This window comes from Lygodium microphyllum, chromosome 27 (assembly GCF_053477565.2).
Source record: "Lygodium microphyllum isolate KBCC chromosome 27, Lygodium_microphyllum_v1.1.10, whole genome shotgun sequence".
In the NCBI taxonomy this organism is placed as follows: domain Eukaryota; kingdom Viridiplantae; phylum Streptophyta; class Polypodiopsida; order Schizaeales; family Lygodiaceae; genus Lygodium; species Lygodium microphyllum.
Genome location: NC_141161.1, coordinates 65,869,507 through 65,895,590, shown reverse-complemented (window position 1 = coordinate 65,895,590; position 26,084 = coordinate 65,869,507). Strand labels below are relative to the sequence as shown.

The window sequence follows — 26,084 nt, the reverse complement described above, 5'->3', positions numbered from 1 at the left end:
GCATTTAATGCAGCTGAAGCCAACCTGATTATTTCAGGGTATTATTTTCAGCCTTTAAAGGGCCGAGTTTCCAGCAGTCTTGTCACATTGTCTTTGGCAGATGTCAGCCTGCTGATTGCAGAGATTGCTCTCGGGGTTGACAGAGATCGAGATCCTTGAGGTGGAGAAATATGCAGATATTTTCTCTACACCCGTGTATAATTCTGCATACAGCATTCTTCATTGCAGATTTTCTGTCTCTCACTCTCCTCTCTCTCTCTCTCTCTCTCTCTCTCTCTCTCTTCTCTCTCCGTTCACTCTTTGTCAAGGCCATTCGCTTCTGCATTGCTTCACTCTGGCATCTCCTTGGTGTAGAATTTGTTCACAATAGTTTTTGAAATGACAATGTGTAGTCTTTTTGATAGTGTACTTGTCCTGATTTGTCTTACCCACCTACTCCAAGTTCTTAACTTGGTTCTAGGATATTCTTTTCTTATCTATGACAGAAATCCCTAGGATATTCTTTTTTTATCTATGATGGAAATCCCCTCTTTTTGAGGCCTCCACAAGCATTTTATCCTTCTCCCTCTTATAGCACTTGTGCCTCTAGTAAGCTCATAGACAAGGCTCTATAGGATGTGGGCCAAACCTCCCTTCAATGTGAGAAGACCTCTCCCATCCATCTTGTTTCACTCTCAATCAACCCTTGCTGTTGTAGAAACTCCTCCAATGTCAACGAATGGAGAGAGAGAGCCGCCCATAAGTCAGCCCACTTTTGAAATTCCTTTGTCAAAGAGGGCTTTAGTTTGATGAGTTTTGCCAATGATAGGCAAGTAATTATGAGCAAAGGTGTTACTACACAACCATACTACTTTGAAGAAGCTTAAATCCCTTCCATTAGGTCTATCACACCACTAAGCTTCCTTCAGGATCATTTTCCAACCACTAACAATCCTCTAGCTGGCCTTCAAATTAGGGATCTTGGCCTTAGCACCTTTGCAAAAGAGGGTGCCACTCCAGCTAAGACCATTCTATCTTCCCCTCAAGATTTTGCAGCTAGATACTCAATATCTCATGAGCTTAGCCTACAGTTGCATTCCATCCATCCCCTTTACTAACTTGAAGGATAGTCTTGTAGCTTTGTCTTTCAATGATTCAATTTCAAGCCCACCTCAACCTTTTCTATTGTCAGTAGTGCCCAAGCTATGGAGTGCCATTGTTGATTTTCTTCACGAGTGTTTTCTTCTAAATAGGCAATTGAGAAGGTGAAAGACCTTTGTTGCTTGCGGCATTTCTTTAACTTATATTGCTATTGGATGGAGTACAACTGAGATTTCACAATCAATCTCCTCCACTGATCCAAAAGCCCCTTGCTGTCACAACCGGTAACAAGCAAATCGAGCAAATCGACCCTTAATCTTCACCTAGAGCTTGTACAAACTGGACTACAAACTGGCCAAATGTTACCCCAAATCAAATGGGATGGGTTGGCATCTGAAATCCTCGATAATTTCCTAAATTTTAGCTACTGATTTCAGCATACAATGCCTCTATCTGTTGGCATAGGTCCCAATGTGGCTGCTACACCCTAATTTCTATTGAGAATTAGGGTTTATAGTAGAAATCTCACTACTGTCCACCACTAGTTTTAGGGCCAATAAGGTGTTCAATGTCCAAGAATGTTATGGTAAAGTGTGCATTTCAGATTATGTTCATTTGTTAATTAAAACAATTAAGTGCTTGGTTAGGTTTTACCACCCTCTCCAAGAAGGAAGGTTGGAGTGATCCATGGAGTGTATGGCGATGCACCCTAAGTAGAGAATATATATCCTTGTGTCTGAGAGGTTGATGGAAGTAGAGTGTCCAGGGGTAGTGAAAGGGAAGGCACAATGTTAAAGGGTGGCATTTCTATGCAAAGTTACATTCACCTAAGGATAGATTCTCAATGCAAGATGAGGTCGTGATACAAGACTTGTTAGCAGAGTATTTGTCAGCTCATGTGTGAGTCTGAGCTTGATTTGGGCTGGGCATTTTTATTAGGTATTTTAGATATTTTTCTGGTGTGGCATTTTATGCCAGTGGAGCATTTTATGCACTAGTCGGCCAACATTAATGCTGGCCGACCAGCATTTATTGCTCCCCACTTTTCAGCCTATTTATACTCAGTGGCTCCTCCTCAGTCAGTATCATCATCATCATCTTCACCATCTGCAGACTCTGTGGAGAGAGGAGCCAGTGCCAGTGCCCACGCAGCCAGTGACTCACTGTTGTATGCGACTGTCTCGTGTTCAGATATATGGATTCCATTTCCCGTGCATACATCTGAGTTCTCATCTGTATCGTGTTCTTTTCTTTTCTCTTTTTGTATTGTGTTTTAGCAGTTTATTTCAGCACATGTTTATGCTTCCACCGCTGCTCCACTTCTGACATGGTATCAGTTTTCAGGATTTGTGTTTCTGCTGTGTTTTCTTGCTGATTTCAGGACTGTTTTGTACCCCTGTTGATCAGACGACTGCTGTCGCAGCCAGGCGACCTGTTTTGGGACTGTTTTCAGCCTGCGTTTTTTGCAGTCTTCCCATCGCCTATTGCCTACGCACCCTCTGCTGCCTGCGTTTTTCATCTGCAGCTGCTGGCGATAGTTTTCTACCTATTTTTCTCCAGTTTACAGCCTGCGTTTTGCTGATTCAGCGTCTCTCATGGCTGGGTGACTGTTAATTCAGGCCGTTTTTGCTGTTTTTGGCAGTTTTTGACTGATTTTTTGCCTTTCTGCAGCAGATTTTGTCTTCTATTGATCAGATTTTGGGTTATATTGCATGTGAACTCTCATTTTCTGCCGTCTGTGCTTGTGTTTTGGCTGTGTTTCCTCTCTACATTCCATCTCTTCTCTACTTCTCTTCTTATCCTCTCCATATGGCTCCTCCGTGCACTTCCACTGATGATAAGTTACATGGACCTGATTATCTCACATGGAGTGCTGTCATGAAAGCTTGGTTTGTGCAGAAGTGGTTATGGTACATCGTCTGTGGAGCTATTGCTTGACCTCTCCGTCCTTTTCCTCTTCCTGAAGACTTTGATGAGGACAACCATGAGCAAGCGGTGCTCACATGGGACTCGGACGATGCCCGTGCTTACTCGGCGTTGCTTCGGTGTATTTCTAAAGCAGTCTTACCGGCGGTTACCTCCTGTAGGACATCTCCTGAAGTATGGCAGAAGTTGCAGCAGATGTATGAGGCACCTTCCACCATGCGGGCAGTCACACTTTATGGCCAGCTCTAGCAGATGACGTTTGAGCCGAAAGATACTATTCAGTCTTTTCTTCTTCGTGTTACGCAGATACAGGACCAACTTCGGCACATGCAATCTGCTCTTCCCGAGGCGCATCTCGTCGGGACGGTCCTCTACAAGCTCCCCCCGGAGTTTGATGGAGTGGCCAATGCTTTGCGGACGCAGACATTATCGACTCCTTTCAGTTTTACACATATGACCTCGATGCTTCTTGAGCATGAGACATCCTTGAGATTACAGGGGCGGCTTCCGGCACATTATGGAGGCGAGGCTTATGTAGCTTCAGAGAGGGGTAACGGGAAGAAGAAGTCGAAGGCCCAGTGTTACCACTGTGGCAAGAAGGGACATTTTCGGAAGGATTGCAAGACGTTAGTGGCTTCCAGGAAAAAGGAGCAGAAGACGACGCGGGATGTTGACTCTACCGATGAGTCCTCTCCGTCATCAGACTCTGACTCTGATCCTCCGACCAAGGTGAAGTCCAAGGCGCGGAAGGGATCCTCTTCTTCGGGTCGCGGGAAGGGCTTGGTGGCCCCTTCCTCGGCCACTTTCTAGTGGTGGTGACGAGGTTATCCCTCACGACTCTATTGTGCCAGAGAGGGAGTGTGAGTGGGTGTTCAGATGGGGCAGCCGCGCCTCATCTATACTTTTATACAAGTGCACAGGTTCCAGAGAGGGACGTCCCTGACGCATCGACTTCAGTCTGACGGAATCAAATCCTGGAGCTGGGATTGATATCCGGGTTCATGATGAGCTGGTTATCTGACCGAGAGTGGGAGGCTTTCATCTGGAGCTCACATGAGGGGACACTTTGGCGATCTGGCCAAAGGCGGGGAATCCATGGTCACCTATGTTCAGGGGCATTTTTGACAGGATGGTCTTGTATGCTAATGTGAGACATTGGTGATGGACACAGAGACATTCTATGATCTTCTCTATTTTCAGGTGTTTGGTACGATCGACATCGACATCAGGTTCTCTCCGAGGCACCTTTGTGGTGGCTTGATCACCCACTGCTTGGGTATCCATGGTTCTACTTGGTGGTTCTATGTTCTATAGTTTCTGATCCCTTTTCATTGTACTATTGTATTGTAATAGATCACCCATGATCTGAGAGAGGGTGTTAGCAGAGTATTTGTCAACTCATGTGTGAGTCTAAGCTTGATCTGGGCTGGGCATTTTTATTAGGTATTTTAGGTATTTTTCTAGTGTGGCATTTTATGCCAGTGGAGCATTTTATGCACCAGTCGGCCAGCATTAATGCTGGCCGACCAGCATTTATTGCTCCCCACTTTTCAGCCTATTTATACTCAGTGGCCCCTCCTTAGTCAGTATCATCATCATCATCTTCACCATCTGCAGACTCTGTGGAGAGAGGAGCCAGTGCCAGTGCCCACGCAGCCAGTGACTCACTGTTGTATGCGACTGCCTCGTGTTCAGATATATGGATTCCATTTCCCGTGCATACATCTGAGTTCTCATCTGTATCGTGTTCTTTTCTTTTTTCTTTTTGTCTAGTGTTTCAGCAGTTTATTTCAGCACATGTTTATGCTTCCACCGTTGCTCCACTTCTGACAAGACTAGATCAAATACAAGACATGACAAGAATTGGAGATACAAGACTTGAACTGGAACTAGAGAGAATTTACCTCATAGAGTCTCACAATTGGCATTGGCAAGATTGAAGGGCTTATAGCCCAAGACTCATATACTAGAGTTGAGGAGGTTAAGAAAGGAAATTAAGGGGAGCTTCTAGATGATGACAACAACATTGACATAAGCATTGTTGACATAAGCAATGCCAATATAACTTACAAGCACTGATATAGCATGATGACATCATAAATGATATAAGCATTGCTGACATGAGCAATGATGTAAACATTAATTTTCTAAACTTTTTCTAAGAAATCTTCTTAGAACTTTCTCAAATCTTCTAGGAGTCTCTAGAAGATAGTAAGTTTCTAGAAGATACTAGATTCTTGGTGTCCATGATACTCTTCATTGAGCCGGCTTTATCTATTGAGGACTCTATAGTAGGCGTCATCCTTGCGATAGATTGGGAGGAGAGGCCATGCCCCACTATCTTCTTTGGTGGTTCTTTTCTAATCTCCATTCGTTTTAAAGCGGGATGATCTTTGAGATGCGAGCTATTACTTCCTCGGCTCTTCTTAATTCAAAGGGGGGTTCCCAAGATCACGAGGAGCTTCTTTAGGGATTGTAGTCTACTTCGGGCCTTTCTTTCATGTGTCGATCTCTTTAATTCAAAGGGGGGTTCCCAAGATCACGAGGAGCTTCTTTAGGGATTGTAGTCTACTTCGGGCCTTTCTTTCATGTGTCGATCTCTTTCATTTGTCATTGAGCCACCATCCCCTACCACTTGTATGCCTACCCGTGGCCCTTGGTTCTTGTTGCTCTTTGTTGGCAGGTTATGTTGCTTTTGACAGCTCCTTGCCATGGTCTCTTAGTTGGGTTCGTAGCTTGGCTCACCTATTCTTGACTAGATATCATTGGAGTAATTTGTTGGAGGTGTTTCCACTCCCATGGTGGCCACCTATCAGATCAGGTTTTCATATGGAGAGGGGGTCTTACTCCTTGGCTTGCATTCTTTATCGATAGATTTCATCGGCAGTGGTACTCTCTTGCCACCCTCACACCTGTTCCATCTCCTTTGGCCTTCCTAGCACATCTAGAATCTAAGGGGGTGAGTGGTCATAAAATAACTTGTATATATGAAACTAATCGGTAAATAAACAAAAGACTCATTGAACAAGAGAGCTAGAACGCTCTTACTCAGAAGATGACACACAATAGGCCCCAAAGGTTGGCACCCCTTGCAGTATGTCCTTATTATTCAAAGCTTGCATAAATCGCAAGTGACTTGCTATCACTAACCAACACCTTCTGGATGCCAATGATTCCCATCTGCCTTTCTCTTGAATCAGCCTCACCAACCTTGACGAAATGCATGACAAATCTGTCCACTCACGCCCTAACAAGTGTAATGCATAAGAATACATGCCATTTGCAGTCCAATGACATGCAAAAGTGACATTCAATGTGCAGAGCTGGTCCACCAACACTGTCACATGCTTCAAATAATGTATCAAACATGCATATATCAATTCCAAACTGATCTGATTTGCTCTACGAAGCCTTAGTCCTCTTCATGTATCAATCCCAATGCTTTGCTCTTAACTTTGCACACCCAATTTACCATCAAATCCAATAAATTTAGACTTGTACAAAAAGCCAACATTCAATTCGTGATGCCCATTGAATCCTCATTTTGAGAGAGTGAGAGACGCCCATTTCCCAATGGCCATTGATATATCATTATCTAACAAGGCATGTTAGCAATATTCCAATAATATAGTGTAGATTTAAGAAAGTGCAAGATTAGTTAAAAAATAATAGAGGAAAAATACAACTGATTATTAAGGGCTTGCTAAGGCAAGCAATATCACACCATGATACCCATGCTCTGCGCAGGTCAGCATTTATCAAAGCACGATCACCATTTTCTCTTAAACACAAAAATGTTTGTAAACCTTGTATTTTCTCTTAAATGTAGATTTGGAAGGGTACACATTTTGGTCTCTTTGTGTCTCTCATATAAGTTTTGTTGTCAAGTAATGCAGATAGTTTTGAGGATGGCGCAAATACCGAACCTGGACAATGCTCCCATAAACCTTTCTCTTAATAGGTGAAAAGGATCAAGATGCAAGTTTCATTTTCTGTTATACAATTGCAATTACAATGATGGTCTCTAGTCTCTAAGTTATACATGGTCTTAGACTTAATTAGGGCTTTGGATCATGTAACTTTTACTACTGGTCATCCTTTTGACCTTTCTGTGTTATCTCAGGGAGCGAAGTCTAAAAGAGCTTGTCAGGGTTTTGGATTCTGTAAGTTTTGTGATTTGTCACCCTTTGTGGAGAAGACATCCACATGCAGTTTGTTTTGCAAGATATTCATTATTGTATACATCACATGAAATGTGATTATAGAACGATATGTTTTTGTTGTTTACCAGAAACAACTTAGTTCTTGTATTTTAAGTTATGAGGTTTTGTGCTGCCTTGTGTTGAATATTGCTCTTCTTTTGATAATTGCAGATGTTTGGGAAAAAAATACTTATTCTGGACACAAAGTTGAGCGGGCCACTAGCATTAATTGCTCAAACCTCTGTTCTAAGGGTATGTTTTCGACTGCTCCTTGTAAATAAAAATTGTGTTTGCACTTAAGTAGTTAGACTCTTTACAGGTGTGTCAGTCCTGGCTGTTGGTTCTGCAGTTTGCTGTTGGATTCCATTTCGCTGGGCATTTATTTACTCTCTTTGCTATAAATTAAGAACTTTTTCAGTAGGATTGGTCCTTTTCATTCAACTTGGAATGTGTCAAAAACTGACTAAGAGACCAGAGAGATAGTAGGGGTGAAGAATGACTGAAGTGGGTGAAGAATGAATGAAGTGATGGCCTATTTATAGGCGTAAGCGGTCTAGGGTGGTGTATCACTGAGTGGGCGCTCACTGAAAAAGTGACCAGAATGTGCACACTAGCCCTTTTTGGGGCTGTCAGTGTGAAACACTAAATGAAGTGTGTAAACTAAAGAAGTGGTTTCTCAACACCCCCTCTTGGGCCCAAAAAGGGATGAAGATTAAGAGGGGCAAAGAGAGATACGAAGAAGGTGTAGAGGATCCTGGAGATCCAAGATTTCCACCTAAATGGTAACCTGTAGTAAGGAACATTAGATGGGATGAACTAGAGAACATGACCCCATCTCGGAAGAGAGGCCACTAGCTCTGTAAGTCCATGCTAGAAGGAATATGAAGGCCTTGTCACCAAGTCGCTGGCTGAACCTCCAAGGCCCCAATCTAGGTGGTACCTAAAGATCTTGGGTATCAATAGGAGAAATGATTGCTCGAAGACAGCCATCCCTAAAGAGAGGGTGGAGGACTTTATGATGAGTAGGTGCCCCCTCTAAGGGTGGAGACACAGGGGCCCTCTCTGAAGCCGAAGAAGGAGCCCCCTTGGAGGGCAAAGAGAGTACATCTTGCTTTAAATCCCCCTCTGCAAGAGAAAGGGAATCTAAAAACTCATGGATCATAAACTTCGAATCATCTGATGACAAAGGAAGTATTGCCGGTCATACTGAAGAAGGTACATGGGGTGTTGAAGATGTCGAAGAACTCCCAGAGGTGGCCTCTCAAACCTGAGTAGTCGAGGGTTGGGGAAGGTGAGGCTCATGCTAAGCCAAGGGTGGGCAATAGTTGATGTCTCCCAATGGAGTGGATTGTGGAGCCGAAGTAACGGAAGGTGTTGAACAGCCACTATCTCCTGAAGGAGTGGACTACTGAGGGGACAATATCCAACAATCACCATCTCTCGTTGGAGTGGACTGTAGAGCCATAGGTTGTCGAGGTGGCATTCCTGAAACCCTAGAAGAAGTAGAAGCAACCTCTGTAGTGCATTGCGGCGGTTGTGAGGAGGCCATGGCACCTGACGATCCTCCTTGTGTTCAAAAGGTCTTAGTGTGCATCGGATGTGTCTTATTGCCTTGAGCATAATAATCTAAAAGCTAGTGCATACTAAACTCTGTGGCCCAAAAGGGAGAGGTGGCACAAGTGTGTGGTGGTAGATGCATATACTCTGGCAGTGTAGAGAGCAAAGGTCCATGTTGGCAAGCGTTGGCGGGAGGTCCGGTGATGCTGAAAGAGGTCATTGACTTTGCTTTTAAGGTTCCTTGCTGTCTACAGCCCTAGAATCCACTCTGGATCAGGTTGCCCTGCTAACTTGAAGCTTCAGCAGTTGTTTGCCTACTCATAACTGAGTTCTCCACCCTCATATCTGCCCCTAAACAGCGAAGAAATGGAGGAAAACTGCCCAACATGGAAGATACACTTGCATGCAGCCTAGAACTAATTCAAACTTGACATTTGACAAATTTCCATTTTCACTAGAGCCTCCACAGGCAAAACGAGCTGCCTAGCTCTTTGGTCTATCCTCATTAAAATAACATTAATGGTTGCCCAACCTCAATTTTAAATGCTAACCTCTTTGAACTCTAAAGTGTTGAAACATTCCACAAACCTTAGTCTAGGATATTAAATCATTTAAACCTCTAACCCCCATGGCACCAAAAGTCATTTCCAAGGGAAAATTCAATGTCCTTAACCTCCTAGGTAACCCATTGGCACTTGTCTGCAAAGGCTAGGATTGTTTGTCACCGTGATACACATTTAACTCAATCTCACTTGTGCAACTCACATGTGCACAACTTAACTGCCCCAACTTAAGTATCCAAAGAGCTTTAAGTTAAAAATTCACGGTCTCGTAAAATACACACACACTCTCTCCTCTCCCTCTTTGAGTCTCTCTCTCCCTCAATCACCATATCTGTCTTTCTTCTACACTCCTGGCAAGTAAAGCTTTACTTTACAATTGGATGCTTTTGTCCAAAATTTAAGATTACTTTGGTTGTAGTCTAATATTCATATACTTTCTGGGATTTTTCCTTTGCCAACCCTCAACATTTAATACTTGTTTGTCATTAATTTTTTCTATACAATTGTATTGTTGGGAGTAAAAAAAGGGGGGGGGGCATAGGGATTCATCTCATTACATTGATGAGCATGGGGTGGGGACTTGTGGAGTTGAGGATGTGGTTCAAGAATCCAGTTTTGTTTACATATATTTAAGTACAGTAATTACTAAGGAGTGTTATATGTTCTGACCTATGCCATAGCTGATTCTTGATTCGTTTTGCAGGATCATGGTGTGGAAAATCTTTTCCATCTTTCTCCAGATCCAGTGCAGTCTGATTGTATGAATGTTTTGTATCTGGTTCGACCATGGATTGGTGCAATGAAGCTGATTGCAGGACAAATAAGGCATGACAAAGGAAAGAACCTGCAAAAGCATTACTCTATTTATTTCATACCTCGGAGCACTGTCGTCTGTAAAAAGGTCTGCTTTATGAATACAAATGTTTTTCAAGCTCATTAATTCTATTTGAGTATATTCTATGATTTAACTATGTAACTGTACACATATATCCATATTTAATCGTAAGTGTTTTATCAACTTGATCCGTATTAGAAGTTTTGGCAATAAAGTTCAATTATTATCGTTATGAATGCATATTTATTGTGCTTATGGCTTAAACTTACCATTAATATGTGCTTCTTAAATCAATGGATGGAGGGCCTTTCCAATTGACTGTAATTGGTCAGATGATGGTCCACACACTTTTATTCAGCAAAGGAGTGGTTTCTCATGTTTCCACTTGTTTCAGGTGTTGGAGGATGAAGGGGTTCTAGGGGCAGTAACAATGGGGGAATTTCCATTGCACTTTATTCCCTTTGATGAAGATGTATTGTCTTTGGAGCTTGATACTGTTTACAAAGTATGGTGTAAGATATTGCAGCAGTGAAGCCTTTTCTTATTTTCAAGAAAATTTCCACACGTATTTTAGCATCACTGTACTTCTTGCAGGAATTTCATGTCGATGGGGACACGAATGCATTATGGTATGTGGCTCGAGCTATCTTCAACCTTCAGGTGTGTAGTACTGTTTGACAAGTATAGCATTTTGAAGCACACAAGTAGGCTCTCTACAGTTAGAGTAAGCTATTAGGAGCTCAAGTGCAGCATTTTGAGTGCTTTATGTCTGGAACACTAAATCTGTTTCTTTGACTGGATGCCAAACTGCAATTTGCATAGTGTGTCAAAATTTTAGCTATATCTATATTTGCAGGTCTCATTTGGTTTGATTCCCAATGTGAAAGTGAAGGGAAAAGCTGCTGCTCAGGTATCAGAGATCTTGAACCGCATGCAGCGGGAAAATACAGGAATAACATATGGGGTGAGAAAACTTGAGTTGTTCTAGGATAAGTCTGCATAGTTGTAACTTTGTTGAATGAATGAGCTTGCTTACATGTTTACTGATAGACATCCTCTTGTGGCACTTGCTTTAGGCAGGAGTCCCAGAAATTGACACACTAATACTACTTGATCGCCAGGTATGAAACATACCAGAAATGAATGTTATATTACTGTCTGCAAAAAGGCTAAAATGATCTATGAGGCCAAAAGTTGATGGAATAGTATGTATGTATCTATATATGTATGCGTGTGGGGAGAGAGAGAGAGAGAGAGAGAGAGAGAGAGAGAGAGAGAGAGAGAGAGAGATATGAATGTCTTTTGAGGCCAAAATCGGCCGATGAGACAAAACCATATACAATGCTGGTTGTCACTGGATATCAAAGTATGACATGCTAAAAGATGGTCAGTGATGTGCTGTGAAAAGAAGCTAAGGTTATGTACAAAACAAAATATTGCTCATATAGGAATACAATGGGAGGATGAGGTAGTACATGTCTAGCTATGTGGCTGAATGATATCCCTATATCTAGTTCTGCCCAGTCAGGAATCGGTGGATAGAGTATGTCATACATCTAGGATGAAATAGTACGAGGGCAGCATCTGGACTGAGCCCTCACCTCTATCAGCTGCTGCTCGTGTCACTGGCACTGAGAGAGAGAGAGAGAGAGAGAGAGAGAGAGAGAGAGAGAGAGAGCTCATGACCGGCTGGGGAATGGGGCTACAACCATTTTCATCTTTCATTTTTCTTCTAACAATTGTAACATCGGCACTTCTTCTCTTTCTGGAAGTGCTTCGGTATCATCTATCTCTTGGGCCTCTGGTTCTGTATCTGGGACTGTCTCTGTAGACTTCTGTGGCACTGTAGTGCTCTGTACTGTACTGTTTTGTTCTGTACTGCTCTGTCCCTCTGTAAGTAGGTTGAACTTCACAGTCTTGGCAAGAGAGTCATTTCCATTCTAAACTATTGGTTCCTTCTTCTTGATGCGTGTAACAGCAGCAACTTCCAACTCTACCAAATTGAAAGTAGGTTCTTATACCTTCTGTTGGCTATCAATGGCATTGGCCTTTACAGGGCTTGGAGCTTTTGCATCCTTGGTTGATGCCTTTACATCCTCCCTTCCGTTGAGATTTCATGAGCCTTTGCAGCATGCTTCTACCACTGATGCACTTACAGATGATTGTCTTTATGAGCAGGTTCCATCTGTTGGGACAACCCTCAACTTCTTGAGTTCCGTGGATGCTATGGATAGCCCTATTCATGATGACTTGGATTTCTTATTGTCTTCTACAGGTTCTTCAGTTACAGATGTTGTATGCTTCTATTGTGGAAAGCTTGGGAATGTTAAAAGAAAATGTTTTAGATGAACTAGAGAGTAGCAGAGACAGAGATAGACTTGACATGAGCAGAGAGTCAGTGAAGCAGTAGGTGTTACCACTCTTTCTAGTGGTGAGATGCATGAAGTTACCCATGATGATGTAGTTAAGTATGCCCTCCTGTCATCTAGTTTCCCTACAACTTACTTGCTCAATGATTGGGCCTATGTCTTTGATTGGCTGTTGGATTCTTCAGCCTCTTGTCATGTTACCCATTTTAGAGCATGGTTCTCTTCCTACAGGGAGGTTGACATATGCATTGATTTGGGCCTTGAGTAGACTTATGCTATTGTTGGTACATGGGACATACACCTAGCTTTGCCTGATAGGACTTCTCTTGTGCTCCATGATGTATTACATGTACCTGCCCGTAGAGAGAAACTGACGATCTGGCTGATGTAACCTGCACCTGCTGCAGTGACAACCCGATCTGCGCAGCCTCCATCGCAGTTATACCACCCATCCAACTATCACATTTTACATCCCCCTATACTCACTGGATGGTGTTAGATCTATATGGCACCATTGTATCTCAGATGTATATAGCCTCGCGTCCCCACATGGACATACTTGTATCCATTGGGGGCTTGCCCAAACTTATTGCACATTTAGATAGTATTTTCATTTTGACATGGATATGTCTCATAGCATTTAGGACTCTACCTATCTGTTTCTGGGTGGTATAACTGCGATGGAGGCTCAACCTCTCCCACACACTTTTGGGTTATCCCTCTGGGAGTATATCCCAGATATACTTGAGTGTGGGTCGTTTGGTACCGTAGTTTGCCTTTGTGGCATTACTTAGCGGACAATCCAGTCATTATTCTGTGCCTTAGCCGACATTTGGATACGACTATCATGTCCTTGTGTCTCCACCTTTACCTTCGGTATCCTATGGACCTATGGTAGCTTCGGTACCTTCTCATCAATCAACACTCATTGGACATTAGTAGCCTATTTTTGCCTATCCACCACTACCCTCTCCTCCTTATCCACCACGACCACGACCACGACCACCATCTTATTCTCCACTCTACCCCACTTATCCGCTTATGCATGGCTAATTGCTTGAGTTTTACTTAGGGTTGTTTCATATGTATAGTATGATATGATTCGTATGTAAACTAGTGTGGTACAGAACGTACACAAAAACTTTAAGAATAAAATATGTTGTTTCATATGTTCATTAAAAAATGCATGTAAACTTATATATATGTATATATAATAATACATACAAAATGTGCAACTTAAAGATAGATCAATCACATCACAAAGTTTCATGAATTAGAGACTAGAGTTTAGAAAATAATTGCAATGCCATATAGGTCTAAAGAGTCGAAATTGTTACTAGAGTCATGTATTGAGTGCTCCAAAAAGATATGTGAATTGCAAATGTCCATGAAAGGACTGAAAATGTATAATGACAAATGGACTAAGTACAAAATGTCTAGACTCATGAGGACGACTCATCATTAGGCTTAGACACATTGGAAGGTGGAGAGCGACTCTCACTAAAAGAAGCCTCAGATGGCTCATCAAAGTCGCCATCACTTACAACATTCCCAAAATCATCATACTTAGCTCCCTAATTGGAGCATCCTCTATAACAACTGCACGTGCAGTAGACAAACTCCCAAAGCCTTGCCTCACATAGTTTCTGATGGTTGGTGTAGGGCCGGTCCTAGTGCTTGCAACTCAGGCAACAACTCCACGGTCTCTACGTGTGCGTGAGACTCGACAGTCAATCTCCTCTAGTTCCATGTAGAGATCCTTGAAGATGGCCTCTTGCTCCTTATTTCGCTCCTTGTTGATACTCTTCAAGGTAGCCCCGCTTAACTTGATCTCATCAACATTCACCTAATTGAAATAAAATGATAATTTGTATATTTGGAATCTAACTCATTATTTAGAATACGAAATAAGTGGAATACAACTTGTTACTTCCAAGTTCTAACTTTACCTGTCTAGCCATGGGCATCGCATGTATACTTTAAAACATATGTAAGTTAGAGTGACAATAAATTAGTCGCTCTAACTGTCGTGTGCCCAACTTGTTTTGGATCTTGGTGTGAATGAGAGAATATACTGACCAGTTTCTCTCACATGCACCAATTGAACAATCCTACATTAGATAAAAAATTCAAATTGTTTCAAAGTTCAAATTCAATGATCATTGATTACACAACAATTCAGCTTTAGGTGACAGCTTACAAGTGGGTACTTACACTAAGGGCAATCGTTTGGACAGTAGGTACTTGATATCCAAAAGATTCCCATAAAAAATAGGCTTGACCAAAGAGACCCTCTTGTAGCATAGAGTGTTGGCAAAAGCGGTTCCTCTTTGGTCACTATAATTGTTGATTTCTTGTAAGAATGCTTCGTATTGGTTTTCATCCAATGCCTTCGAGAGGTAGGCATCTCTATTAGCTGCCAACTCTTGATCCATGAAAAGGGGTGGAGCTTTATAAGTAGAATATAAGAGGACAGCCAATCCGTGGATGGGTCTTCTCATCCACTTTCATCTTTTCTCTAGTAAGTAAAGGATATTATCACACCTTGGCGTGGCATTCAATATGTTAACACTACATTTAAAAAAAAACCATTTAATTTAGTCATAGAGAATGTGAAAATTGAAACTCTTTACTTTGAACTTAGTTAACTTATGCAAAAACAAGTGTAGTTACCTTGGGTCCTCCGCATCTAGTACTTTGCATGCCTTGATCTCCTCAATGGCCTTCCTCATGAAGTGCACAGAAGCCCCAATTTGGCTCCCTTCATGTCAATCATGCATAGAACCCTATATAAGAGGTAATAGCAATGACTAATGAGTATTAAGGGAAGTTACTAGTCCATCAAACTTTTGTGGACAAATCCAAAGACACCTCCGAGCTGGCTCCTCGGCTAGTCTCTTGTATCCCAGCACCAGCCATTTGGTCGCGCAGATTCTTAATCCAAGTGATGAATGCTTCAGCTGTCTCTCCTTCAGTAAACTTCTCCGCTGCTAGTTGATTCTCCAAGTTTTGAATCCTTGTTTAGTTTCGCATTTAATACTAACTCCTTAGTACATTCCAAGCCTCTGATGCTTTGGTTGTATGCTGAATCAAAGTCAGAACATTGTCAAAACAGCTTGTAACTAAGGAACACAATGCATTTGCATTCCTTCGTTTCCAAGCTCGTAGAAGATCTGCATTTGGAGAAATCATCACACTAGGATTTGTTCTCTTGTAGCCATGCCTTGAACTCCTTTGAAACCATGGCTTGGTGAATTATGATTTGCACGTCATATAGTCGCTCTAAAAGCAACCGCATGGTGGCAAAACAGGTCTTGGAGGATTTCTTTAACTCTAGATCATTGTAGGGGTGGTAGATAGGCAAGACCTTGATCTTCTTGATGATGAAATCTACTATGAGACAACCATCCCCAACAATCTTACTTACCCATTCCAATAACCCTATGTCTTCCATGAGAAGATCAATGCAATGGGTGGCACATGGGTTCCATACAATGGACAGGAACTCTGCTTCAAGCAAGCGGCCCATTCTTCAACAATTGGAAGCATTGTCGGTGACCACTTGCACTGCGTTGGTCATACCAATCTACGTGGCACAAGTGAAAGAGGGGATAGGTTTGAGTTATGGTGGAGACATGGATCATGGAGATAGAGATTCACGAATCATGATAGAGAATGAAGAGGTAGAGGTTTATGAAGAGATAAAATGAACTATAATTTATGAATGTTGAAATACAAAATGAGTAATGAATCATTGAATCATAAACCAAAAAAAGATTACCTCAATGATAGCTTGGTGAAAATGAGTATATGAATGCGCTTGCAGTTCTTTGTCCTCTTTGCCCTGCATTCACGGCTTGTATAAAGAATGTGCCAAGAGGTGAATAAATAAGAATGTTTATGGTGCCTTGTTTCTTCCGATCTCTCCATCCATCAGAAAGTATGGTGCAACCATACTTTGCCCATTTGGCATGCATGCACTTGAGAGATTTACTGATTCTCTCTCTCTCTCTCTCTCTCTCTCTCTCTCTCTCTCTCTCTCTCTCTCTCTCTCTCTCTCCCCTCATCGAGCTTCTTGGTCCGCATGTCATTGTAGCTAACACTATACCACCCCTCACATGGACCAGCCGTGGCAATGGATTTGACTATTCTCTTTCACCTATCCACTCGAAGCAAGTGGAATGGGAGATTACACTCAATGATAATGCGTGCAATCTCTCTCTCTCTCTCTCTCTCTCTCTCTCTCTCTCCTCATCGAGCTTCTTGGTCCGCATGGCGTCGTTGTAGCTAATACTATATCACCCCTCACATGGACCAACCGTGGCAATGGCCTTGACCATTTTCTTCCACCTATCCACTTGAAGCAAGTGGAATGGGAGATTGCTCTCAATGATAGTTTGTGCAATTCGGCCTTTTGCTCCTAACGGTGGTGGCGGAGCCCAAGGCCATTGAGACACATGGGCTAGGAGAAGGTGTAGGAGTAGGTGTAGAAGGTGTTTTGGAAGCATTCACTTCCATATCAGGGGAAACCACCTTCTCTTGAGATTTTGCCATGACACATGGCCACTTTGATGGGAGAGGGGAGAGTACTTTTTCATGATCCCATCCGCTACAGATTGAGGGATAGAAGGGCATGGCTGCATTGACCACCCACCTTGGTCAAGTGGATGATGAGCCTTGTCACGCTACTAGTCATCGTCTTCCCACAAAACTTGCAAGTCCAATGGTGGCAATTTGCATTGCTCGAGGCCTGCACAAGATTTGTGGTACAGAGACCAAAGGCTTCAAGAAGAGGCTTTGGCATTGTGGATAGGTATAGGGGGAGGAAGAGGAAGGCGGATGAAATGAAGAGAGAGCGAGAGAGAGGGCAAGAGATAGGGAGAGGAGAGGAAGAGGAGGTGAGGGAAAGGGATAGAGAAAGGGAGAGCAAGACTCAAGAGGAAGAGGGATAGGGATAGGAGAAGGAGAAAAGTGGAGGAGGAGAGGGTAAGGAGAGGAAGAGAAGGTGAGGGAAAGGGATAGGGAAAGGGAGAGCAAGAGGTAGAGGCTCGAGGGATAGGGATAGGAGAGGGGAGAAGACTCAAGAGGAAGAGAAGGTATTAGAGGTGCTTCAAGCTTGTGCCCCAGAGGGGAAGATTGAAGGAGGAGATTGATTTTTGGATGAAGAGGTAAGAAGGGGGGGGCTGCCCTTTATAGTGGGTTGAGGCGAGGGAGAGGAGAGAAGTTAGAAAGATGAGAACTTTGTATCCTTGACATGAGCCATTGGCCAAAATGCCTAGGAAAACGGAGAGAAATTAAAAAAACGTGCAGTAAAAAAATCTCCAACAGTCACATCCAGTTGGCGCTTGTTGCAATGTATGGAACCTTGCATGGAACTGTACAAAACGTCTGTATGATACGGCACCGCACGAAACATTTTGTGTGCGTATGGAATGCAACCCTGGTTTCACTCTTAGCTTCAACATTTCGACTTAGTTTCTAAGTGTTGGGCACACTTGATTGACCACTATGCGGCTGGGGATAGGACCTGGCCATCGCATCAATTTGGATCATGAGCTTCAAAACTTTAAAATTACAGATAAAGATGACTTCAAAGTAAAGCTGATTGAGTATTGGTGTCTTCTTGCTGAGTTCTCAACCACTGCAGCTCCTAAGTCCTTTGATGATTAGGTTATCTGGTTCCTTAACAAGCTGCAAAGAAAATATTTCCATTTTGTGTAGGAGGTGATTTCAGAGTCTCAAATGCTCTCATTTTATGAGTTTGAGTGTCACTTGCTGTGTTATACACAATTGTTCGATCAATTTCATAACATGTCATCGATAGAGGGGACTCGTTGTATCTCCTCAGAAAGGGCAACAGGGCAAGGGCAAACATAATTCAAATTAAAATCCAAATCGGAACAAGGCTAGTGAATTCCAAGGCATCCAATCCACTCTCAAACTTGGATTGCATAATGTACCCAAAAAGAATAGGTATTGCCAACATTGTCAAAAGGCTGGCCATTATGATGATGAGTGTCGATCTAAGGCAAGTGACACACAACCAAAATCTAAGAATCAGACTGTCGCACCCTAGTTGGGTAATCCCCAGCAGGGGAAGCAAGATAGTGGCAATCCCCAGCATGGGTAGCACCGAGGCTAGACCCACATTGCCACTAGTCAGCCATCACAATGGGCGAACTACTCAACTCTAGAGGGTTTGTTTGATTGGTTTGCAAAGGCCCATATCATCTCCTTAAAGACATCAAATGCGAGTTTTGCTTACAGTTGCGAGTTGCCTCTTGACTAGGTGATTGTAGAGGCCCACTTGTCACAGTCGAGCACATTAGCACTTGTTTGGCTTGTGGATAGTGGAGCCACTTATCACATGACTCCTATAGAGGACATTTCCATTTCTTAAGCCCTTATAGTCGGGAGAGTCCATGTAGGAAATAACTTCTCAATCAAGATTCAGGCATAGGGTTGCGTCAGTTTTGCTACTGACCACAATCCGGATCTAGCTTTGGTGGATGATGTCTATCATGTCCCCTAGCTTGGGATGAACTTATTGTTTGTTCAGTAGCTTTGCTAGTTGGGCGAGCAGTTTTCTTCACAATGACCACAGCTGAGGTCCTAGACTCTCAAACAGGTTTAGTGATTGCTCGCAGTAAGGCATAGCCTAATGGCCCTTACCACATGATCCATTTTTTTACGGAGCCGATTATTGATGCTTTGGAGTTCCATCGCTTCGAGGCCTTGGCTACCACATGGGAGACCATGGACTCTGGCAGCTTTGTCATTTTTTCTAAGGACACCTTGGCTACAACTCTCTTTATGAGCTGTCATGCTAAGGGACGGTTGAGGGCCTTCCATACCTAAAACTATCTCCAGATGTTTGTAGAGCATGGAAGCTAGGTAAGTAGCATTGTACATCCTTCCCTTAGCAGTCTACCACACGGGTTGAGGAGCCCCTTAGGCTCATACATATAGATCTTTGTGGTCCCACATCCATTGCCTCCTTGAATGGCGCATTGTACCTTTTTTTGATAGTGGATGATTTCCGTAAGTATATGTGGGTGTACTTCCTGAAGCGCAAGTTAGATATCTTCACTTATTTCAATGCTTGGGTGCCGCTAGTCCATAACTAGACTGGACGTCATGTGGATACTATGAGGAATGATTCTGTTGTCAAGTTTACCTTCCTTGAGTTCTTTGAGTTTCTACAGGAGTAGGGCATTGCAGGCTAGCTCACCTCTATCAACTCCCTTGCATAGAATGAAGTCATAGAGCGTAGGAATTGGACAATCATGAATATGAAAGGCTCTATGCTGTTTGTAGTAGAGCCCTTTGAGCACCCTTTGGTTGAGGTTGTTAACACTTCAGTGTACATCCTTGCCTGATGTTTGAATGCGGCGATTTCTTAAAAGACTCAATACGAGGCATTTTTTGGCTCTTGGCCTGTTGTTTCACACTTCAAAGTCTTCGGTAGATGTGCTTATATATACACTCTCGATGACAAGACATGAAAGCTCACCCCTTGAGTTGATCTCTTGATCTTTGTGGGTTATTCTTTTGAAGTGATAGTCTACCGTTTGTTCGATCCTCGGACAAGCAATGTGATTGTTAGAAGGGATGTTGTCTTTGATGAGAGGGATATCATGTGGTCTTTTGCACTGGACTTTGGGTCCTTATCTCCGCTCACATCGCATGAGATCGTGCCTTTTGAGTTGGGTCTACTGCCCACTCTTGACTTTCTTGCAGACACTTTAGCTTCTAGGTCCCTCTGCGAGACCCATCACCTCATTGATACTAACAAACCATTCCAAATTTAGGGATCCTACCACTACATTGATATAGTTTTGTTTGTTGGTTGTGCTCGTTGTTTTCCACGGCTGGCCAATCTATTAGATGGACGCCAAAGGTGTCTTTTTGAATGGTTATTTGGAGGAGAAAGTCTATGTGGAGTAGCCTCTTGGTTTTTTTGCTGCTGACTGGAACGATGAGGTAATTTCACTTGTGGAAAGCTCTTTATGGGTTGAATCAAGTGTGAGCTCTTGGTACCATAGGATGGACGAGTTCTTAAGAACTCATGGATATCATCCACTCTCTATGATCCAAATCTATATGTATGTATTACAAGTGCGGGGGTCATTTTTTCCTTGTTGTACATTGATCCAAATCTATATGTATGTATTACAAGTGCGGGGGTCATTTTTTCCGTGTTGTACATTGATGACATACACATACTTATCACTGGCTCCAATTCTACAGCCATAGCAAGATCAAGGCAAAGCTTTGCACTACATTCGAGATGACCGACTTAGGTTTGTTGTTTTACTTCTTGGGGATGGAGATTGTTCGATCCGAGAGAAGTATCTTTCTGTCATAGCAGAACTATGTCCTAGTGTTAGTGGAACAATATTGCATTGATTAGATACGGCTTGTGGCCACATTTTTAGATCCCATTATCCATATGTATAAGGATATCTGAGGTTAGCCTTTTGATGCTTACATCTATCGCTCTGTTGTAGGGAAACTACTTTGGTTGATACATATTAGGCTAGATCTTGCATACTCAATTTGTTTGCTTAGTGAGTATTTTAATGCATCTAGAATGTCTCATTGGATTACTTGTTCTCGTGTGTTAAGATATTTAAGATGCACTTATAATTATAGACTCGCTTATGGTCATGGTTTATGCTTGCAAGGGTATACTTATTTTGACTGGGCAAGAGATCTTGACACTTAGGATTCTCATGGTGGCTAACTCTATACCTTGGGCGCAATACCCATCTCTTGAGCTAGCCATAAGCAGGAGACGGTGGCAGCTTCCATGGTTGAGACAGAGTATTGGGTTTCTTCGATATCATTGAGACAATCTATTTAAGAAACTTATTGGCTATGCTTTAGTTTCCTTGCGAGATGTTTATCATTATTTACTGCAACAACTAGAGTTTCATTGCCTTTGTGGGCAATCTGATTATCACACCTTGGATTTGGCACGTGGCGGTTTACTTTCACTTCACTAGAGAGCAAGTTGAGCTAGACACTATTCGCCTAGAGTTTGTACCTTCTAGTGGCAATTTTGTAGATATTTTGACCAAGGCGGTCAACAGATTGGTTTTGTAGTACCTTCTATCATAGATCGGCTTGGGCATACTGCTCTCTCCTTCCTCAGATTGACCGGGAGAGAATGCTTCTCTCTTACTTCTCCTTCTAGTTTGAGAAGAGAGAGTTTTTTTCTCTTGATAGTGGCAGTGATGATACTTATAATTTTTTACTCTCAGACATTTATTTATTTTGTATCGTATATTATGGACATTTGTAACTTCATCCGCATTGTTAAGATGAGATGATTGTAAAAGGACACTTGGGCAAGTGAACAATTTTTCTACAAGGGCACTATTCAAGTGGTACTGTTACATTGCATTTTACATGAGCATGAAAACTTGCATCTTCCTTTGCATTGTTCCATGCATTGACATTCTGTTCATGTAAACATGCATTTGTGTGCATTTATCTCCTTTTGGTCACCCTTGGAGTGGTCAACTCTGGATACATCATACTCGTGGCATTGCACATGATAGTCTACAAAGATAAATTTTTTTCTTATGCTTGCATGTTGGCTTTGCTTGTTTTGCTTGGTCACACATCGTCTTGCTTATCTCTCCACATATTCTTCGTACAATTGGTACACACACATCCTTAGGTAATCCCTAGACACTTATCATAGTAGTATGTGGAATAGTTTTGCTTGTTTTATGCAGATAGTGGAGCTACCTATTCTTATTTTTTCTTACCTTGGGGCATAGTGACTCAATGGGACAAACACTGATTTGAAACCCTCTCTTAATGCTAAATCTTGTGACAAAATAAACTAAAGCCCTTAAGGAAAAAAAGTCCGTTGTTAAATTTCCATCCATCTTTGTACAACTTCATAGGCCCCTAGGCAGTCGATGAGCACCCTTGGTTCATTGCCTTGGCCTCTTTTGTGTGATCACTTAGGCTTCCTTGGTAAGATAATTATCGTCTATGTAGTCTTGGTAGGTCGCTAGACAGTCAATGTACACCCTTTGTCCGATGCCTTGGTTACTTTGGGGTGGGACGCCTTGGGGTTTAAAAAAAAAGAGAGGGGGCTTATTTCTCATGGCTCAGGTTTGGGCTTGAGAGGGGTGTTGAGCTAAAAATGTATTAGTGTGACTTAAATAGCCCCAAAATATGCTTAATTAATGAGAAAACCTTATCATTTAAAAAGAAATGCGATTCTAGAGGGTAATTGTTTCCCATATGTGAAACACTAATTTCCATGCCTGAAACTTTCTATAAATAGGGATATAACCCACCACTCTCACTCAATCTTGTTTTTGCGGGTTATAGGAGCTGTATCTTTGTTGCCCATACCCCATTCGCAAAGGACATCGTGGTTAGATCTTTCCCTTACTGTATGGTATCATCTGATGCTTGATTTCAATCTTTGACTCGGCATGTTAGCAATTGCCTTCACCTTGGAGTTGTTGCTTGGTACTCTAGAGCTAGCATCATTACTCTAGAGTTGTTGCCACCTATTGGATCTGCATTTGGTGCTGTGTCCACTTATTGGAGCTGTTGCTATCACTCTTTAGCTGTGGCTTGGTCATCTGGCATCTATGTTTGATGTTTCTCTCTCTTCATTGCTTGTTTGCATTGAATGCAACCTCTCTAGCTCCATTTGTTGTTCAACACATGGAGGTTGCCTTGCTACATTTCGAGATCCGTTTTGGAGTATAACACATACTCTAGCTTGTAACCTCTGTGCCTTGATTCCACAGATGCGAGAGTTCAAGGTTTAGTATCACTGCATAGTGTGCTTGCTGCATGAGCATTGTAAATTTAGTAGTTAGTCACTTCATTATTCATTGTGTTCACCGTCTCTGAGTTACCCTAACCCTAAGTATGTTATGTGTTATTAGTTTGTGCTTTGTTGTATGATTGAATTTGTGTTTTTTGTGTTTAGAGCATTTCTTCACAAGTGTTGCAACAAATTTTGCTCTAAGTATCTTGTGGGGCATTGAGGATTTGCTATGTATCGTATGTAACAACAAAATAATTTGAGGTTGATCTATTTGTGGCCAAACTGATGTGGCTAGTCTAGAGGCTCAAACAACTGTTGAATACATGAGAGAAAGAGTGACCATGGTGTCAAATAGCCATTGCTTGGTATATGGCTCTTTTAAGTATGTTTGGTGGCCCTGTCTCTCTAGAAGGATCCATGATGTATATCCCTTGGTGAGAGGATCTCAAGTCATCTGCACCATGGAAAAGCGGTCTGATGTGGTAGCAAAAGTGAAACATATAAGCTCACCATCTCTAGTGATTGCCCATCCAGAGTGAAGGATGATTTCGTGTAGACCTGGGTTGATGTGTGGAAGATAAGGACCTTGATTTTTCCAAATTTTAGTTACAATCCTCTATCTAGGCAAAGCGGTGGTGGGCTTCGGGGTGTCTTTGGAGTTTCTCTTGTGTCCTTGACATCAAAACAATATCATCAACATAGTCAAGTCGAAGCTAGCTCTTTATCCTTTGATGTAGTTGGTGATCTCATAAATATATAGCCCAAATAAGGTGGGTGATAATGGGCAGCCTTGCTTCACTTCAATGATGCTAGAAACTTCTCTAGATATTCCTCTAGGGCATCTAACTCGTCCCATTACCCGCTCATATAGTGCATATATGTTCCATGTCATGGCTGATGGCATCCCCAGAGTCAACAAATGTTGCAGTAATTTGTCCCTTGGCACCATATCTAAAGCTTTGTGAAAGTCCACAAAGGAGTAGTATAGTCTTTGTCTCTTGCTCCAGGCTTGCTCAATCACGCATCTCATGGTGAAAATATGGTCCGCTTTGGAGAAGCCTTGTCTGGAACGTGCTTGTCTTGTTGTCCGCATAGACTTCCGCTTTACATAAGTGCTCAGCTTCGCCTCTATCACTGCTCTATGTAACTTGGTTAACAAATGAATAATCATGATGGCTTGGTAGTTCCCTGGATCAAAGAGATTCCCAATCTTATGGATAGAGACAATGATGTGCATAGTCCACTCGTTTGGGAATCCTTCTGCCAAGGCCCTATTGAACATATGAGCAATGAATGGTGCAAGAACCTATGTTGCATAAATCAGATGCTTCCCTTGTGTATGTGTGATTAGGAGGCGGATGCTATAGCCTCCTAATAGCCCGCTCCACCATGCTAGTCATGAAGAAGGTTGGTGATGTGGGGCGTGGCTTTGTTGATTGTGGTATGGGAGGCTGATGTGGTACATCATATAGATGCTTTGCATAAGCCTGCCATATCCCTTGGACCTGGGTCCTCAATGGGCGTTTGTCACCTAGGCTTCTTAAATCTCCTCCATGTTGTAGCCACATCTTTGCTCCTAAATAGTAGAGGAAGGTCCCAGTAATGTGTCTCCTCGTACTTTGTCATTTTTGGTGAGTAAAGCAATGTCACTCTCTTTGGGCTTCCCTCTTTGTGATTTGCCCAAGTGCAACGTGTGCTCAAAGATGTCTGTATTGTGCTCTAGACTTCTCATAATACTACATCTGCCGGGGGGTGATTCTAGACCTTGTACTGTGTGTGAGCTGCATGCAATTGGGGAAGCTCACAGTGGCTGATGAGTGTAGGATTGAGGTAAGCTATGTGGTGAGCGTGGCTAGGGATTCCAACGGGTCCAATTGAAGCAATCTCTCGCATATATGGTGTGTGTAGATGTTGGCAAGCTCATATGTAAAGTAGAAAGTGGTGTGAGGGAGAGAGAAAGTGAGAAAGCAAGCTCTATTAATGTCCTTTGGAGGCCAAACTTGACCTATAGGTGAGATCAATTGATTCATAACATTCCACTTCAGGTATCAGTGCCATGAAGATACATAAAAAAAAAAGAAAAGAAATATAACTGAAAGGAATAAACTCAAAGCTCTTATGACTCATAATAGCTTTAATTGCAATATCAAGTTCCATTAGAAATATAGAGGGTAGCTAAATCCCAGTAGAAGATACATTTACTTGTGGGGAAGTGGGGTATGAAACTGCCTGATGATTGCTCTCTCTCCTTAATACATTGTCCACTTACCATTTCTTTGTGTTTCTTTGACTTTGGCTGATTCTATTGATTGATTTTTGAGTTGGAGTGGGGTCAACTTGTCCACTATCCACATTTTTGTCCCTTGTAGGGACTTGGTTTGCTTGATCACAGCTATCTTCTCTATCATATCCATGTAGCTGAGCTTTGCTTGTGTACCTTTTGGGATAATGTTGTTTCCCTGTCCCATCTAGGGGAGAAACCACCAATCCTTATTTCTCTTTAATCGCTTTCAATTCTCTCATTCTCCTCAATTATTGACATAACCTCTTTATAAAAATGTATTGAATCAGATAAATTCACTTTTTGTATCTTGTAGGTCAATTTTGCTTGTAATGAATGTGTTCTGGGCTCCTTTTTTTTGCTTTTTGTTGTTTGTTCTTTATGCCTCGTAGTTGTTCTTGTAATTCTTTGAAGTGTTCCTTCTTCTTGATGATTTCTTGTTTCATTGTTGCTTAGTCCCC

The 26,084-nt window shown here is 42.2% G+C and overlaps 1 protein-coding gene and 1 pseudogene across 4 annotated transcripts in view; one reads left to right on the top strand and one right to left on the bottom strand.

The window, feature by feature from the left end:
- ATVPS33 (Sec1/munc18-like (SM) proteins superfamily) overlaps nt 1-26,084 on the top strand; it is a 119,290-nt gene that overhangs the window by 9,889 nt on the left and 83,317 nt on the right. For 3 of the 4 annotated variants that reach the window (XM_087669293.1, XM_087669292.1, XM_087669290.1), the window contains 8 exons: nt 6,903-6,967; nt 7,130-7,169; nt 7,380-7,460; nt 10,032-10,229; nt 10,558-10,668; nt 10,758-10,823; nt 11,020-11,127; nt 11,240-11,284. In XM_087669293.1, the coding sequence (XP_087525419.1) occupies nt 6,915-6,967; nt 7,130-7,169; nt 7,380-7,460; nt 10,032-10,229; nt 10,558-10,668; nt 10,758-10,823; nt 11,020-11,127; nt 11,240-11,284 (702 nt within the window). In that variant the 5' untranslated portion in view covers nt 6,903-6,914. The remainder of the gene's footprint in view (nt 1-6,902; nt 6,968-7,129; nt 7,170-7,379; nt 7,461-10,031; nt 10,230-10,557; nt 10,669-10,757; nt 10,824-11,019; nt 11,128-11,239; nt 11,285-26,084) is intronic. The other variant, XM_087669294.1, reaches the window with a different exon arrangement.
- On the bottom strand, nt 14,217-24,968 carry LOC148012412 (uncharacterized; annotated as a pseudogene).